Raw genomic sequence first — 18,915 nt, 5'->3', positions numbered from 1 at the left:
ATAAATCTCTGCAAGTACATTAAAATAAGCCACAGCCACCTAAAGCTGTAGCTAACTTGCAGAGGAGGACAATGGTTTTGGAGTAAAGGAGGTGCCTGTACACTAAAACACACTTTAAAACGCAGCTTCTTGATTTCAAACACCCCCCTGGGCACAGCTAATAGAGCTGTTTGTATTGTCTACTGCAGGTGCCAAATAGTTTCTTTCATAACTGAAACTCCTAAGTTTCAGATTCTGAAGCAGTAACATCAAGATGGTATTCGGTGCAATAATCCTTAAAGAAAACCCAACAAATAAGTGCAACATTGGGCTGCTGAGGAAAATACTATTTATTATACATTTAAATACAAATTTGAAATGTGTTGTGGACACATCTGCAGGGTTACAAGTACAAATAGAAACGTACAAAGTTAGGTTCTGCCTCTCTCAAGACTGACGCTTCAAAAAGAAGTCACAAAACACCAAGAGTTCATCTCTGTAGGAACAGCAAAGACTTTAACGCATCCAACCCATTGTTCGGCAGATCATCTTCGTTCCCTCCCTGCCCAGAGTACCTGGAGTTTGTAAACAGTCTCCCAAAGCGTTAACAGCCTTAAGGAATGTGTAATCACAGTTCCCGGGAACGGAATTACAATGCTACACAGTAGTTTCGTGTTTCCACAAGCCAGTTCTAATGTTACCAGTACTGTCTGCAGTGAGCAAGGGTCCATCCTGACCTCCGCTTTTAAGTGGTCCGTTCTGAATGGCTAAATTTAAGCCGTAAGATTTTTGTTGGTTTTCAAGTTCAACCGCTATCGGTTTCCTTAGAATATCTTTTTTGTTGTTGGTAGCTATTGTCTTTTCAGTATTTCTGCCACTTTTTGGAAGCGTACTGCAAGCATCACTGCTATCCTGTTGGGACTGGTTATACTGACGCTCTCTATACGCCAAATAGGCCCTTCGGCTCCTGGAATGCCCTTCGCTGTTGCTTTGCCGACTTTTAGGTAAGCCGTTTTGCACGCTCCCTTCCACGCTCGTGGGAACATCATAAGCATATTCCCTCAGCACTGCAAGCCTGCTAGCCCGGTGTCCCTTGCTTCTGTTCTTGTGATGCCGACTTGGGTGTCCGTTTGTCCGAAACTGCACCTCCAAGGGAGCTACGTGCATTTTGATATCGTTATCCACCGAGTGCTCCGTGAGACTGTTATCAAGCTGAGGCCCTGTGTTCAGCGGCAGTGAAGTAGGGTGGCACTGGGCTGCTGCAGCCTGTAAGTTAGTTAGTTTACAGCCCTGAGAAGAATTTTTTAGGCTTGATGCGCTTTTATTTGTGCATGAAGACTCTGCGCTACTGTTGGTGCACTTCGGGGCCTCTCCATTGGTTCCACTGGAACTGGAGGGCTGCACGTTGACTTGCACTGAATACGTACTCCTGCCAGGGCAGCAAGTGGTTATCCACGCGTGCCTGACATCTTCCCTGTTAACGCAATGGTGCACCAGAAGAAAGGCACTGAGGCTTAAACACGTTGCCCCAAAAAAACAGCTGAAGATGAGGTCCATGGGATAATACAGGGAGATGGACAGAGCTCCAAAGATCCAGAGAGCGACATATAGAAGCAAAGTGAGGCCCACTCCTAGCAGCTGCGCTTGGAAACTGTGCTCATTCTCCAGAGCCGACGTGGAAACTAGCGACACTGACAGCGAATCCTGATGAGCCAGTTCCCCATGTTCATTGGTGGCCAGACGCTGCTGTTCCTCAACGGGTTCCTTCAGTTCGTATTTACGTTCAGGGTGACGTTTTAGTTGTACGAATATGCTGAGAAAATACATACAGTTTATGAAAATTATAAAGCTAGCTGGTCCATAAAACGCTCCTAAGCTGGGCTCCCAAGTCATCCAGCAACTGGAAAAGAAACAAACCAGAGAATCAAAATTAACATCTCCTCAAAAGTTATTTATGTTTTTTCAGTTCCTAAAGGAACTTTGAAATGATCTTGGCTGCGTATCATTTTCTGGAAGCATCAGAATTAATTGCAACGAGTACTTGGGAAAGCGGACACATGAAATTTATCACAGAGCTCTCTGTTACAGGGTACTTACTAAGGAGCATTAGGTCTGCTGCCGTAATTTCGGATGTTTGCTGCTGCAGTTATTCCACAAACTATGATAGGGATCCCTCCGCCAATAAGGTAGAACCTGAAAAGCAAAGCCAGTGTATCAGTGGCTGCTTTATGGCAATAGCTTTTATTCAGTCACCATGAAGGAAAGCAGAGCGTTCCAGGATTCTGGAAATACGCACGTTGTTTAAGAAAATAAATAGGGTGAAACAGGTCTGGGCTTTGGCAACACCAATTTTTTCCAAGTCTTCCTCACTACAATTTTTTCCTCCTGCTGTCAACCACCCTCTTTCACTGCTGCTCACTCCCCTTGAAAACACTGAACAAAGGCACACACAGTGAGAAGGAAGAAGCAAAAGCTGGCCATCAAAAGCTGTCAACTGCTCGAAGAAAATATGGAAACTCAGAAGGAAAATAGCAGGGAATATGTATCTTGTTCTTGGGATAAACTTACCTAAGGTTCCACATGCTACCTTCAGAAGACCAGCCATAAGAACGCTTTTACTTGGGGGTTTTTATGTGGAGGGGTTTTGGGGTGGTGTTGGTCGTTTTCTTTATTTCTTTTTCATGGACTGTAATCTCATTGTAAGCTCCTGCTCCCGTGTGGTAGTGTCAATGAAAGCTGGATGCCTTCGCAAGGACGAGGGTAGATGATGTTGGGGTACCTAACTTTTCATTCCAGCTTCTATAAATTGACACTGAATTCATTAGTGGCCGATCAGTAATTGCTGACAATCATCCCAATTAATTGCACTCTGTCCGCATTTTATGTTAACCCAGTCCAAATTCAGGTCACAATACGCAGTGGAAACTACCACCGCGAAATATGGTTGGGTTGTTTGGTTTGTCAACAAGGGACATCTACGCCGATGGCCCTGGACCCTTCCCACTGCACTCGAGACTATCGACCAGAAGCTACTGCGCTCTCACTTCAGACACAAAGTAAAGTCTTCCCTGGAAGTCTAGGAACACTAAATAAGTTACTTTGCTGCTGAATCTTACAAAGATCAGATGTGTTCACTGGTTATTCTGCATGTTGATGTAGCAAACAGGACCTGGCCAGATGAAACAGATCTTTGTGGCAAATTTTCCTCTACTCATCTTCCCTACAAATTCCTAACTCATTGCCTCAAAGATGCACCACTACTCACACATGAACAGCTGGGTGAGGCTGGTTCTACACAAGGCACGTTGTTACTGGCGGGAGAGTCAAGCAACACGGATTGTTTGCAGCCCTAATTCAGTTCGCTGTATGGAGGGACCACGCTTACAGCTGGCCCTGGACCATACCACCTACTGACACCCGCTTGTGTGTTGCTGTGTGTAAGTCGTCAGCAATAACCAAGAGCTCAGACTGCAAACCAAAACTATCATGCAGCAAGGAGCTGTACGAACAGAACAGTAACTTAAAAACACACGCAATATTTTTGGGGAGATGCAGCAATAGTGAGAGTTTGGGGCAGAACCCTGTACAAGCTAAACCTTTTCCTGAAGTCAGATCAAAAAGAGAAACACAGATCTAATGACAGGGGTGCATAAGAAGTGTTATGATGGTAACAGAAAGAAGGCAAGTAGCAAAATACTGCATTTCTAAGTAGAACATTCACCCCATATTTGTATTACAGTAATACAAATATTTGTATTTATTTTAAATTAAATTAAAAATTGCAAATATTTGTATTTTTAATTTTCTTTTATTCTTTATGTGAAGTTTCCAATTGTTAAGACCTTCAGCAAGGTTCTTTGTAAAGCAGTTCTTATATAAGAACAACCTGAAACTATTTCCTTTTGTTCTTGGTTGGAGCCTGAACAAAATACCATTTCTGCACGACAAACTCCATTTCCTCCTTGTGACTGGGAGCTGAGAACCTCAGTCATTTTTACACCCTCTTCCCTGGCATGGGAATGCAATATGTTAAAGTTTTTCACAGTTAAGAAATTCCAACCAGTGCCAAGTGTTGCACTGTCTTCTCAACACGGCTTCTGTAAGCCACAGCTAATCACCCCTCTGATGTCTACAGCAGCTCTCTGCAGGACGCCAGACCCATTTCAGAGTCTTTTGCCACCTTGTGCATGACCTGTGACAAAGTCCCATAAACACACTGCATTAGCATCATCATCACCACCACCACCATTGCCTTACAGGCAATGAGCTTCCCAAAATAAAGGATTAGGCCACAGGGGAAAGAAGTTTAAGAGGTATGAGGTCCACCCTCAGAAAATACCTACAGGAATTGTCAATCTACCAACTGCAAAGTGGCACCATCTTTAAACACAAGGAACTTAAAGCAGAACTGTTTACTGTGGCAAATAAAGAGAAAAATGTATACCTACATACATTTATCAGGGCTTTTGTTTTTCCTGTTCCAAAAGACCCTTTAATTCTGAAATGCCATATGGGAAGAGGAGCATAAACAGTGTGGAGGCAAACAGAATCAGTTGGTTTCATCTCTCTAAATTCAAGAGACAGGAGACCTGATAACAGTAGGCGAGTGGTTCCAAACAAGCAAGAAACTCTTGCACAAAACTCTGCCCTGCGCCACTACAGGTACTAGTGTTTTGAACATAAAACTTAAAAAGACACTTAAATAAAAAAACCCTAACCAAACAAAACAAAATAACAAAATCCTTCTACAGCTGTTCCATGCAAAAACATCACACATCTTGCAGATAAGGGATTTCCTCAGTCAGAAGTTGGACATTGAAAGAATCCGAAAAAATACAAAGCATGTTTGCTCTGTTCCGATACTTGTCTGCAGAGCTGGTACCACTGTCACAGGTGAGGGGTCCAGATCTGAAGTGGTAGGGGCATCGTTTATGCCTATGCAGGCCTGAGCTTGTGAGGCTGCTAATTGCACTGTCACATTTTCCTAAGCAAAAAGTCAGTGACAAATAATAAGGGATTAAGAAAAAAAATCACAACAGATGTTAAGGCAGCCACTCCAGTACCCTGCTGGCAGGCACACAGCTGGTCATGGGCACGACATCCTACAGGGAGGAGGACAGAGTTACTTTTTTCTTAACAGAAAAATAGTAAAAGTTAAGGAAAGCAAAGCACTTAAGTCATAAAAATATCAACCTTCTACCCTCTACCCTATCAATTAAATGCTCCTCCACAACTGCAAATTTTAGTTGATATTCATAACAGCATTTCTCATTTTCTGCAGTCTCTGTACTTTAAAAATTAAGCTTTCTAAAATTTGCCTATAACTAAGAAAAGTTAATCAACTTCTGCCACCTTGTGGAGAATTTTAGCCTAACATTTTTTAATTAATATCCAGAGGCTCAGTAAGCTATATGAATAAAGTATGTAAATTTTTTCTATTAAAAACAAATCTCACATAGAGTGTATTTCACAGATAATTACTTTTCCCTGATTTCAGCGATTTCAAAAATATAGAGTGTTAGGAGGACTGCTTCACAAAGAACACTATTTTCATTTGAGAATGACAGATAACCTATTTTTCTAATTATTTGTAAGCAATCTTTGGAAAACATATTAAACTGTTTACTTAAATTACAGTGTTTGTTAATTGTTTGGTAACACAATTCTCCACATTCTTTCTTCTACGACCATTTCATGGGAAGTTTTGCTATCTGAAGTCCCAATCAAAGCGATGCTGAAACACTACCAATTACACTACCATTTACAAATGAGGAACACAGCCCTGCAACAGCAATATGCTAAGACCAATCATCCTTCATCTCATCCTCCTCAACATAATGCTGAAGAACAGAAAAATCTGGAAGGGACTTCACAGGCCTAGAAAGAAAATCTATGAAAGGCACTTAGAAAAAAACAGCAGTAACCCACTACGTTACCTGGTCAGAGCAGAAGCACAGCAACCTGGCAAATAATGAGTTGCAGAAACAAATAACAAGCTCACCTCAGCATCGGTCTGGGTGGAGGAGGTGGCTCATCAGGATCTTGACATCTTTTTGCTTTTTTGGTTACTTGCTTGTAAATATTACGAGACGTCACCCCCAGCCACAGAACTGTCGCAAGAGTGGAATAATGGAGAATTATCCCAACCTTAAAAAAAAAATTAAAAACTTAAAATAACAAACCACCAAACATGTCCTTTTTACCAAGTTACGAACTTACTCATTTATCACGCAACCTGCGTAAAGCCTGAATTTCAAAAGCTCAGTTCAAGAGAAGAAAATCCTCTTAGTTTTTCTATGACTGTTCTAAATGCCAAGTCATTGTGGTTTTCAAAAAAGTAAAGGATGTTATGGATACCCATCTTCCTATCAGTTGGGTCTGGACTGCAGCTGCAGCTGCCTCTAAGTGGAAGGAAAATTTAGTAACACTGGAAGAACTTTGCTAGGCAAATTTAAGATTACAGATCAATCACACACTTTGGGAAATTCTGTATTTTATGGAACACTTTAAAAAGGTCTTTTATTACAGATATTAGTGATATTGAAACTAGGGATCAACAAGCTAAGATACTGTGGTAACTCTGTAGCAGGTAGCAAAATACAGACAGCCAAACACAACTATTTTAACATAATGCAAAAAAGGAAAGTATCATACTTCAGCTATTTAACCAGCCCCAACATTAATGCACAGTCAGCCTCACAGACCGACTGAGCACTGCTGTTAGGGAAACTGCTGTCCATCAGATCTGCATTATTTCATAATCTGAATGTTGTTTTCATAAAAGAAGTTCCAGGAGTTCTGGAGTTCCTCGGGCTTTGTCAAGGAAAGGCGCAGTCTGGTTGCCCTGCATCTCCTATCTTATACACCAGCACGGAGGTGACGTGACTGCAAGAAGCAGGGTTCACGTCTCCCTTCAACGGCAGCACACACGTGTGGAAGAGGTGACACGCTAGTGTCTGCTAAGACGACAGGACCTGGATTTTTGCAAGTTTTAATCACCACTAAAAGCACAACTTCTACACAAGCCATCCTTATCACAGAGTTTCTCTTGGAGGATAACTGACTCCAAGAAGAAAAGAAAAGATTACATTCTGTCAAACTACTTCCCCACCTCCATATACATGCCTGCACGCAGACTAGCAGTCTCTCCGTTTGTAGAGAGAGCCTAGGGACATACATTACTGCAACACTCTCACCCGTCAACCCAGTAGCTACTGGGAGCTCAAACAAAAAGCAGCATGCAATCTGACAGTGAGGGATTAGAAACATTTACGAATCGCTGGATAGAAAAAGACGACATCAAAAAAACGTCACTGATATCACTCCAAAGCAGAGTCTTATTATACCAAAACACTGCAACTGAATCAAAGTTTGGCCAAACCTTAGATGAAGAAATCACTCTGAAAGAGGAATCTGAATAAAGATGTGATGTGTGTTTAGAGAAAGCACAGGTCTTCGACTTGAGACGCTTTTCTGTCCGTCCCTTTAGGTTATACTGAGCTAATGGAACTAAATATTTTAATACCCGTGGAAATCCATTTTCACATGGTCTGCAAAGCCATCAGACAGGCCTATAAAACAATTTTCTAATGAATCAGTCTCAAAAATAAAACAGGTAAAACTTTGTGTGTGTGATAGCACTTTGGGCTAAAAAATTCTGTTGCGCTTCTGAAATATTTTTCCAGTTTTTAAGTAACAAAACTAGTTTTATCTTCATGGCTGGATGAAAATACAAGAGAAAACTTTAAGGTAAAGAAAAGATTGGGTTTTCTTGTCTAAATTTGATATGCTAATGAAAGTGCCTGTACAGTACTGCGGTTCTGTGGGAGGCTAGGAAGGAGGGGTATACAGACAAATACAGAAGTATGAAACAGGTAACTGATTTTATTCAAGTGTTTGCATATTTACTTACTGCTTGGCAGATGCTTGCATTCCTGGTCTGAGTTATGCCTCCAATAAACATCACACATGTCAGGAAGATATGAAAGCTCAGGTTAACGAGCATATGCCAGCTTTTTACACTGATCCTGATCACACTGTTAAAAGAAACAAATTGGACAAGATAAACCACAGCTGCATTATTGTCTTTCACCAACTAGCAAGACACACTTGTGATAAATGAGATATAATTACTGTTAATGATTGTTTGACTACACGTGCTTTGTAATCAAATATAATCTCTGGTCTTCACCACGAGAAATTAAAACACCCTCCTCCTATTAGCTAGCTTTATACAACTATTTGGGGCCCGATTCAGAAATTTTAGGCTTCAGGCTTTCACATCAGCAGAAATGTAAAAGGTCGAAGAGTTTGTTAAGTTCTACCATCATTCCTGAGTGGTTTCTTCTTTCATCATGAAGCAAAAGTAAAGAATTAGAGAGATACACAGTTATGAGAGCTGAAGAGAAGAGATTAAATAGGTATCTGCTTAACTGTTAGCTGGCACACACCAATTTTACAGGGAAAATAAAACCCCAACAAATGCAGATTACTGTACTGTGTTCCTACCAAGAAGTATTTCTCAGCAGTGTGACACTGATTTTCTTAGTCTGGTAATTTTGGTTCATACCTGTGATGGTATATGTAACTGACAATGATCATCAACAGGCACATTAGCAAAACCATGGCAGTGGCATAAATTACTGGATGCAATAAATCAGCTGGCTGTGTATATAATTCAGCTCCTGTCAAGTCCTGACAACAAAAACAAAATTAACATTAGTCCACCTTATCTATTCAGTTTGTGGGGGGAAATGGCACAGGCAGGACAAAATAAAGCAGCAACAGGAATCCTGTAGATGAAATCCACCCCCCTTCTCAACCCCAACACTCCAATTATTTATTATTCTGATGTTAGTGGCTTTCTTCCACAAATAGCCACTATTCTGGCTGACTTCTATAAATGCAGTCTCACACATGTCAGAGTACTTAGGCTCCATATATGCTTGCATATACAGAGAAGTGAGCAGCTTGCAGACACACACCATTTTCTTCTTAAAAATACGTGTAGCTTGTAGAACCACAGTTTCAGTTATGACTATTACCTTCTGCAACAACCCAAACAACACTACAGAATGTGCCCTCAGGATGTTTGCAGATGACCTACAGACTGGGGAGACTGCAGGACATTCAGAGGGGTGTTGGTGAGCCAGAGGGCTGGTAAGACATCATGAGATTTGGCAAAGGAAAATAAGATCTTCATCTGGGATGGCACAGACGATGGAGTCAAACTATTCTTGGAGCCAAACAATGAAATGAAAGAAGCAATAGACATTATCGGGAACACAGAAAAATCCTACTTAGATACAGGAAAATAATTCTGATGAAAGTGGTCACATACTCCCCGGAGCAACCATGTAATCTCCATCCTTGGAGATACTCAAAGCCTGACTGAATGCAACCTGGAGCAACGCAATCTGACCTGAAGCTGATCAAGCTTCGAACAGGAAATTGGACCAAATGACAACCAGATGTTCCTACCAGACTGTTATTCTATGATTGCTGTTTGACCAGAATAGATAGTTGATAACTCAAATAAAATCCAACTCTTTAGCATTGTTCAAGTTTTCTGAACCCACCCATCTAAAACACTACTCAAGGAGCAAGGATGAAACGGAACCTTGGACTGTTAAAGCCTGGCAGTATTTCAAGTAACATCTGAGGAGCAACATTTGCATTTACTAACAAGAACAGCAAGGAAAAATAACCCTGTGGATGCAGTTACAGTTTACTAGGGTTCCATTGCCTTAACAGTAATGAACACTGGAAAAACCACCAAACACTGGGGAAAAAAACCCAAAAACAACAACAAGAAAATCCCTTCAGTCCCTTCCAGCACAAAATAAAACTAATTTGCTTAACTAAGATCAGTGGAAAAATTTATTAAAAAATGATTTTTCAGAATGGTCAGGATACAGAAACTTCTCTCACCCGTCATTCTGAGCGAGTCACCCAAACCTCTAGATTTGGCAAAGTTCAACTTGTGCCGGGGAAAAGGAAAACAAATTTGGGATTCACAAAGAACAGCTGAACATTATAAGGAGGGAGCTTCAGTTTGTGTTGAGAAAACACAGTGATAAACAATGTGGTTTTTAAGGTTAAGATGGGTAATCTGATTTGAGGGACAGGAGAAGAGCTCTTGAGCTGAGGTTTATGATTAAGTTAGAGTCAGCAGTCTCTCCACCATTCCTTCAATTGTCCTTTCATCAGAATGTTTGTTATTCCCAACTCACCAAGTTAATTTCAAACTGATTTAATCAGATTTTCAGTTTGATTTTTATGCACTGGGTTTTCTTTGGCACCTGGAAAAAAAACACTTCAGGCAAGATTATAAGATATTATGCCTCAGGCAGCCAGTGTCACTGGATTTCAACACCACCCATGGCCTGGTTGATACCCAGCTGAAGATCGCTAGGAACCCACTGCTGTTACAAACACGGGCGAATGTGCTGTCCCACGCAGCCAGTGAATGTAGGAGTAAAACTGAAGAATTCTGGTTGCTGCGTCCAGATTGATGACAGGTACGTCAGGCATTGACACACCTGTCAATGTCACTGAAGACAAGGTGTCAGGCATGTGTTTATGTGAACTTCAAGAACAAGTGCTACAACTGTAAGATTATTGTAAAAATCTTCCAAAACACTTGAGAAAAGTCAGTGAGCCTTGCCTAGCTAACAAAGGCCTTGACCCAATATCCACTGAGTCAATGGAATTCTTAGCAACTGCACTGACATTTTTGATCAGACCTACCGAAAGGAGCTAGTAATGTTATTTCTCAGCTAAACTGGTCTTAATAAAAGTGATCTTTGGTAAAAAAGAATTACAGTAAAATAGAAGTAGAGACGACACTAAGAACAACACTGGGGTGTTTATAGCCAACCAGCTACACTATAAACCTACTCCATTTCTTCTTAACTACCACTGCTGGCTGCTCTCCACTGCTTCAGCCCTATAATTATGAGATTTCAACCCAGCCTCACGATTTTCTCTTCTATTATTAAACAGTGGTTGAAATGATTTCCAAATGAAGACAGAATTTTGTAGCACTATCTTCCTAACACCAGAGTAGAAAACTGGGCGTTCAGTTCTGGGTTTCCTTATCAGAGAGGGTTTTACCTTATGTTCCGAATATATGAAGACGGGTCAGTACATTATAACCTGCTTTCTTCTACACACATAAGTACTAAAGTAAAGTAGACTAAAAAAAAAAGTGAATTAACTCTGCTTAAGTCACTGCCCACCCAGCCAGGATGATGGAATAGCACATTCAGGTCCATCCTGCCACTACTGTTCATGTATTTGCTGTTCATGAAAACTGCTGAATTAAGAGCCAAACTTCTAAAACTGAACCCCAAAACACTTCCTGCAAGCCTGGGACTAGAACCCAGACTTTCACAATGCTATAACAGTCTGCAAATGAAATCAGCTATTGCAGCTTTTTTGGTTAATACATGGACAGGCATCATTAAAACCTTTTTCAGCAGGTACTTCAGACATCCAGGCTTCTGCAGTGTATTAACTGTGTTCCAGGAACATGTAACAGATGAGCGCCTCCTCCTCCTCTCCAGCCCCTACAGCCTAACGTTTGAGAAGCAGCTAAGTATTTAAGGAATACCAGTCTTGAGCAAGCATAGAAAAGGAAGAAAGCCGCCCCTTCCTCTAACTTTTTTGATTTCTGGTTGTCCACAGTTCTCTGCATAACTCACAGTAAGATACTGATATCCTCTTACCAGGCATTAATTTAGAAATAGTCATTTACAGCAGCAGACTGAATATGCTCTTCATTTTTCTTCCTCCAGATGGCAGAAATGTGACCAATTTTAAGCATAATCTCTTTACATGCATACTACACATACAAATGAAGCTTAATTCCATTTTAAATAATGATGTTATGTTTTAGGAAAGAATTATATATTTTAAAAATACCAAAGAAGGCAACTACAGGATGAGAACAGTTTGAAGTAATTTAAAACAGTACCTTCAGAGATAGTGAAAAGTTGCTCTCCTTGAGCTCTTCTAAAACGCTTCCCATGTAAGTCTTATTTATGTTTAGCTTTTTGGCATTTTACTAAATTCTCTTAAGAGGACGTTTTTCAAAATTTAAGTTGCAAAACAGAAGTCACAACTTCTCTCGCACTGATCATAAAAAAGGAATCCTCTTTCTCCCACGTATGCTCACATAAAAGTAGGTATTTAATTCCACACAGAGCACATGAACTACAACAAAACCCACACCAGATTTACACTTAATATTTCCTAAACCTCTTACTGTTTCACTCAGTCTCCCACTAGCCTACCGCTTTTATTTATCACATTTTATTCGCTGGCACCTGCGGTGCTGACCGATGAGCAGGGTAACAGTCACTGTCTACAAAAAGGGAACTTCCCCAGGACAAAAATCTGAAATGCAGAGCTCTGGGAACAGAAGAAGGAGAAACCCTACTTTATAACCAAAGAGCACTAAAAGAAGGTGTCTGGCTCCCTTCAACTACTACCGTATAACCATGTTACTGACACCCATTTGCTAAGACTAGAGTTCAGATACTGTTTTGAAGGTGTATTTCCAAAATAATTTGGATATTAACTAAGTGTTTTGATTTTATTTTTCCTTTTTCATTCGATGTCTTCTCGTAACAGACCTACATAGCAGTGAATGAAGTGCTAATTTGCAGTGAAATAGCCATCTATGTCTGGTTATGGGTTACGGGAGGGCGGTTGGAAAAAATGCCCAAAACACCACCTCTAGGCAAACACTCCTGTCAGACAAAGCTCACAAATTTCACATAACACAGAGAAGATAGGTAACAGTCGAAAGAAAACTATCGTTAAACTGCCATTAGACTAAAATTCATAAAAGCCCAGTTGATTAAGTAGCTCATTAAAATGCCTTCCTATAATATAGTACAATTCCAATGAAAATTCTTTTGTGTCTAGCATATTCAGCAGTTCATTCCACTGACAGATTTCCACTTAAACATCATCTTATGTCAACATTTATATCAACACAGGCAAAAACTAAAGATTTATTTCTCATATCTACTTTTACAAGAAACAGAACATGGGAATGCTCATTGTCTTTAATGCAAGAAAAACCAAACAGAACTGCATCCTGAATATTTTTAAGTTCCACAAAGAGACATGTAATTTTGAGTGCCATACCATTAAAACTGCATAGTTGCTGAGGGAGTAGCACTGAATGGTTGTAATATTTTCATCGGACAGAAGAATGCGACAACCATCAGATATCCATCCCCCTTGTCCGTTCAGGAGATCGAAGTCCCACTGAGCTGCAACAGCATCTGCTCCGTGTGCAATGCGCCGCAGTGTCACATTGATAGGAACATGGTGACTGGCTAGGTTTAAGCCATCTGTTACAAAAGAAATGCATTTGCACATCAATGTCTCACCGTGTAACACAGTAGATGCTCATTAGATACGCAGCGGTTGAAACAAGCCATCTGTTACAAAAGAAATGCATTTGCACATCAATGTCTCACCGTGTAACACAGTAGATGCTAGATATGCAGCAGTTGAAACAAAGGAGTCAAAAACGTTTCTTATTTTTAAAGATCATTAAAAAGTAATGAGGAAAGCCACAAACCTATCTTGGTAAGAATTACTGGTGTTACAACCGTACGGCGTTTCCCATCATCAGCCAGATTGGTTGAATTTCCGGTGGCTGGAAAAAGCTTCCCGTTGCGAAAAGCGATAAGCTGAAGCTTGTAGACAGACTCATCTGCAGGTCTGATTTCTCTTTTTTGCTTTTGGGTGAAAAGGGAAGCTGGCAGCTGGATAGAAGCTTCTACTATTGTGTTCTAGAAACAAACATATTTTTAGAAGGTTTTAAAGAGAGAATGAAACTCTAGAGAGTGTCAGCAACTTCTCCAACCCAACAGTGACAGAGATGAATGCATTTAGCCACCTAGGTATTGGGACAAACCTATATGACAGTGTTTTCAAGTAATCCATGATAAAATGGTTGAATTGACTTATGAAAGTCTTAACACTTCAAAAAAAAAAGTTAAAGATTCGGTAGTTACTTTACTTGCTACAGACAGTGAGGTTGAAGTTGGTTTCAGTAAACTCTTACAAGCGGTTTCCAGATGAGACTATTGGCAACAAGAAGCAGCAACCAAGACAAGCAAAGAAATGCTGTAATCCTGCATTAGTACCATTAAGTGAAACACTGTTTGCAGATTAAGAACTTTTATATAAACTGCACTTGGGTAGGGAAGCACGCCTGCAGCTTCACAGGATTACATACATGTAATTTCAACCGCACATCCTGCAGTGATGTTCAAGCACATGAACTGATAAAAGCAAAACGGCATGCTGGGGAACGTACCTGACAAAATACTTTTACAGGAGGAAGTGTTTCCATTCTATACACACCCACATATATAAATTTGTCTGTGCAAGTGCACACACACACAAATAAAATTAACCTTTCACGTCCATTTTCTATTTCTGCCTATTTAAATTATCACTCAGCAGAATATTTCCATATTAAATTGGGTATTAGCAGTCCCTTAAATATGTAAGGATGGTGAAAATACAGCAAACTACAGCCAAATATTATTATGAACCAAAAGGTATTTCAATTTCTATAATTACAAGAAAGGTCTGAAAGCATCTTTCAACCTAAGTTTTTTTTAAAAAAAATCCCACACCTGATCATTAAAAACTCTGCCCGTTAAAAAATTTTCTAGTCAAACTATTATAATTAAAAACATATTCTATCATCAAACTCTTATAATTTTCACTTTTAATTACCTCTCTTCACAGTTACTCTGGATTACATCAAAGTGTTACTTTAACATTAGAAACCAATAATACAAGCTTGCATCCCAAATGGTTCATATCTAAGATACTACAAAGTCAGACAGCAAACAACAGGTATCCAACCTTTAAAGCCAGGCTTGACAACGTATTTGAAACGTTGCACTTAAAGCTTAATTGTTTATCAAGATTTCCATCTGGATCTCTTCTCCCATAATCGCTGAGTCCTGTACGGTCTGAGGCAGCCACTTTTTGAAATACGGTGCATGTCATCCCAGTGAAAGCAGCAGCCTTTATTACATAAGCCTCGAGAGCAATATTTGGAGAATACTGTGACGACAAAAATCAAACATTAAATAATTCTACACACCACAGGAAGAATAATCAGTAATTTTCAAGGGCTTCTCTGCCACAACAGGAAAACACACCCAGAAAACTGTTTCTGTTTATCTGGCAGGGATAAATCTGTTCAGAGTGTTCCTATTCTCCCTACAGAAATAGCAGACAGTTCAGATAATGCCAACATCTATTAAGAAAAATAGAGAGCTATTGAAACTCAAGAGCCAGCAATGTGTCTTCTAAATAAATAATTTTACACTTACAGTGGAATAAACTTGTGCTCCATTTGCAAGGCGATACATCGCAATTTTCTGCAGACACTGTACAATTCTAGTGCAAGCCTTGGCTTCCCTTTGTGCCATCCACAGAACACGTTCATCAGCCAACATAATGTTACTCGCTATGTCCACCATCACGTCACCAAGCTAACAGGGAAGAGAAATAAGACTATTTTAGATCTTCGAAAGCATTCACGAAGTAGGATCATTATCAGAAAACGCAAAGAGACTTGGCAGCACAATAAACAGAAGGAAATTGGTTGTTCATATTTCAACCACCGCTTGTCACGTTGAGATACTGAAACACTCCGACTCAGACGTTCACCTCCATCTACAAAAACTGTTACGCCAATATAATTTGTCTAAGTTATACTTCGAAAAACATGAGAAATACAGAGATTTCTTAAAAGCAAGGAATGTAATATTCCACATTCTAATGTATTATTTTAAAAGACTATTTAAAAATCAACCTTAAACCTAACATAAAGATAAAATCAACTATAAATCAACAATTACAGTTTGCTTATATGGGGAAAGATAAAAAAAAAAAAGAGGATTACAGGCAAAAAGTTGCACTCAACCCCTCTGTGTCTCTTCCTTTCGTTATATATCTGCCTCTTCATTGATTCCTTCCTTGCCTGCCTTCAATTCTTCGTGAACTGTTTTGGGCACAGGGTATCCATGAGAGACAGCAAACACCCCTAGGTACCAGAGCTGCTTTCCAACTGCCAATTGCATTGTTGGAAGTTTATGCTCACACTCCCGTCCCTGTCTTCTGTATGACAGGCAAGTACAAAGTATAAAGGGAATTCAATCAGTTAGGCCACAAGTCTACCAAACTCAATGAGCACTGACAACACTGACCTGCACCAGATTTTCACAACACTTAAGAAACAGTGACACATACTGGACCAAAAGTGAACGTGCGTGTATTTTGTAGTTGAATTGACTGAAATGCAGTTCACAGTGCCGAAAACGAGGAACTGGAATTTTCTGCATAAATTCTCATTTCTTTTCAGAATATGACTAATAAGGAGAGACCACTGTTCGTCTTTTAAAAATATTTAAAAATAAAGGCAAGAACAGGCATATATAGAAACATTTACTGTTTTAAGAACTGTCTCTTTTTGGAACAGAAGCTACAATCAGTAAACATTCTCAACAGCTAACACGGAGCCTGGAGCTGCCTTTGCAGACTGTAGCCCTTTTCATTAAGTTCTCAAGAACAAATCACAGGTAAATTAACTGAAGATGCTTATTACCACTTAATACTCCTTGAAAACTGGTAGCATGTTTTACACATCAGCAAATGGTGGCTTTACAGCAAATTATCAGTATTAAAATTCCTGAAGTCACAGGACTTATAATCATAGAATCATAGAATGGTTAGGGTTGGAAGGGACCTTAAAGATCATCTAGTTCCAACCTCCCTGCCATGGGCAGGGACACCTTCCACTAGACCAGGTTGCTCAAAGCCACATCCAGCCTGGCCTTGAACACTTCCAGGGATGGGGCATCCACAGCTTCTCGGGGCAACCTGTTCCAGTGCCTCACCACCCTCTCTGTGAAGAATTTCTTCCTGACATCTAATCTAAACCTCCCTGATTTCAATTTGTACCCATTACCCCTTGTCCTATCGCTACCGGCTCTTGTAAAAAGTCCTCTCCCAGCACCCTTGTAGGTCCCCTTCAGATACTGGAAAGCTGCAATGAGGTCTCCTCGGAGCCTCCCCTTCTCCAGGCTGAACAAGCCCAATTCTTGCAGCCTTTCATCATAGCAGAGGTGCTCCAGCCCTCTGATCATCTTCGTGGCCTCCTCTGGACTCGCTCCAAGTGGTCAATATCCTTCTAATATTGAGGGCTCCACAGCTTCAGTTGTTTCACACTTTTTTCAAATACTACACATTATTCTTTCCCCTGCTTATTAAGGTACACACAAGTTTTTCCAACTGCATTCTATCTGATAAGAAATTTCTGAATGTCTGCCTTCAGTTTGTTTCTTCTTCTGACATGGAAAAGCTATTAAGCTTTTTATAATTTATAGTACTTATCTTTCAGAATAGCCACTGTAATACAAACTAAAGAATGTTAAGAAGACAAAAGGTGGCAGAGTGTCAAGGAAAAGCCTGTAGAGTAATACCCTAATAAGAAATAATTCTTATTGATAGGTACTCAAAATTAGTAAGTGAAATCATACTCCTGTTCCTATCAGTAAATGAAAGACTGAATTTAACTTAGATTTTTCCATATCGTCTGTTAACCTTTGAACATGGCAACGTAATGCCGGACTGTGTCATGCTACAGACACTAAATCACAGCTGAGAAAACAATATCCTTACAATGTAACATATCATGCAGCAATCCAAAACATGTTTCTGTTTTCGGCTGGGTACAAAACCAGCCATTTAGTGAACCGCTTGTACAATTCCAAAATATACCCCAAAAATATACCCCAAAAAAAAATTCCAAGCTACGATTATCAAAAGGAGATTTAGCCTGAAAATTCTGCAAGGCATTCTGCAGAGAATATACAACCAGCATTTATGGTTTGTGAGGGTGGACAGGGAAATTTGGCTTTTTTTTGGTGCAAGTTCAAAATTGAGGCATTGTGGTCTCCAACTTCCCAACATGCACTGTACAGTGAGATCAATATAACCTCTGTTCAGCAGTGAAACAGAGAGTTCCTAGCCAGCCACTGATGGGACTATTCAACCACTCGCATTTTTCTCCCCAACACTGAGCGTTCTCTAAGATTTTATTTTAATTTCTTATCTTATATCCTGCAAGATATAGGAATACTGAAAACCTTAGAGATACAGCTCAATATTGAATAAAGACAGCCTACCATGGTAGGAGGGGAGAAGGTAAGTCTTGTTTTATTCATTATTGAGAGGATCTCTGAGGCTTTCATTATTTGTATTTTTAGATAAGAACATACCAATGAAAACCTGTGTGACCCACTCCATATTAAATAAAGACAGACTTACTGTACCTATCTCCCTGCTCCAGTGCTGACCAGAGGTGTTACTCACATTACAGGTCCAGTGAATGCTGGATCATCTCAGCGCGAATGCAAAGTCTGTGACCATGGGTCAGCAACATCAGGGACCTACTAAACAAACAAAAACAGGGAATAGAATCTGATAATCCACTAACTCAGTGCCTGCATCTAACGTTGAGAAGGTTTCACTGCTCAGAATACTTAAGGACAAACACTTGGATTATCTTTAAAGTGACAGCAAATTATCCAGTTACCTCTTTGTATTTTTCAGCAAATCTTCCAAATTTCTCTATCATTTCAGCCACAAAAATGACATCCATCTTATCAGAAAAATTTGCTGCTTCAACAGTGTAAGCCAAGAGCTGTCTTGCTGTTGCCACTGCATTAGTGAGGTTGAGCGGCATCTACACGGGGAACAAACATAAGCATTTTGAGTGACAATTAAGTACAACACTTCACCGATAAATAAATAACCATTGTTCCCAAAGAGAATAGCAAACCCGCCAGGGATCACAGTGTTTTAAGTAGCCAGGGACTACCA

At 40.0% G+C, this 18,915-nt stretch overlaps 1 protein-coding gene across 1 annotated transcript in view; it reads right to left on the bottom strand.

Annotated features, from left to right (window-relative positions):
- Window positions 1-558: 558 nt before the first annotated feature.
- Window positions 559-18,915, bottom strand: part of GPR125 (G protein-coupled receptor 125) — a gene marked incomplete at its 5' end in the record, with an annotated part of 40,063 nt that continues 21,706 nt past the window's right edge. Inside the window, 10 exons of the mRNA XM_010157854.1 lie at window positions 559-1,879; window positions 2,077-2,172; window positions 5,981-6,126; window positions 7,892-8,015; window positions 8,549-8,673; window positions 13,138-13,346; window positions 13,580-13,793; window positions 14,884-15,087; window positions 15,360-15,521; window positions 18,629-18,778. Of these exons, the coding sequence (XP_010156156.1) occupies window positions 637-1,879; window positions 2,077-2,172; window positions 5,981-6,126; window positions 7,892-8,015; window positions 8,549-8,673; window positions 13,138-13,346; window positions 13,580-13,793; window positions 14,884-15,087; window positions 15,360-15,521; window positions 18,629-18,778 (2,673 nt within the window). The remainder of the gene's footprint in view (window positions 1,880-2,076; window positions 2,173-5,980; window positions 6,127-7,891; window positions 8,016-8,548; window positions 8,674-13,137; window positions 13,347-13,579; window positions 13,794-14,883; window positions 15,088-15,359; window positions 15,522-18,628; window positions 18,779-18,915) is intronic.

Source organism: Eurypyga helias, unplaced genomic scaffold (genome assembly GCF_000690775.1).
Source record: "Eurypyga helias isolate BGI_N326 unplaced genomic scaffold, ASM69077v1 scaffold7198, whole genome shotgun sequence".
Taxonomy (NCBI): Eukaryota; Metazoa; Chordata; class Aves; order Eurypygiformes; family Eurypygidae; genus Eurypyga; species Eurypyga helias.
The sequence above is the reverse complement of the archived record's forward strand: the minus strand, read 5'-3'. Positions and strand labels throughout refer to the sequence as shown.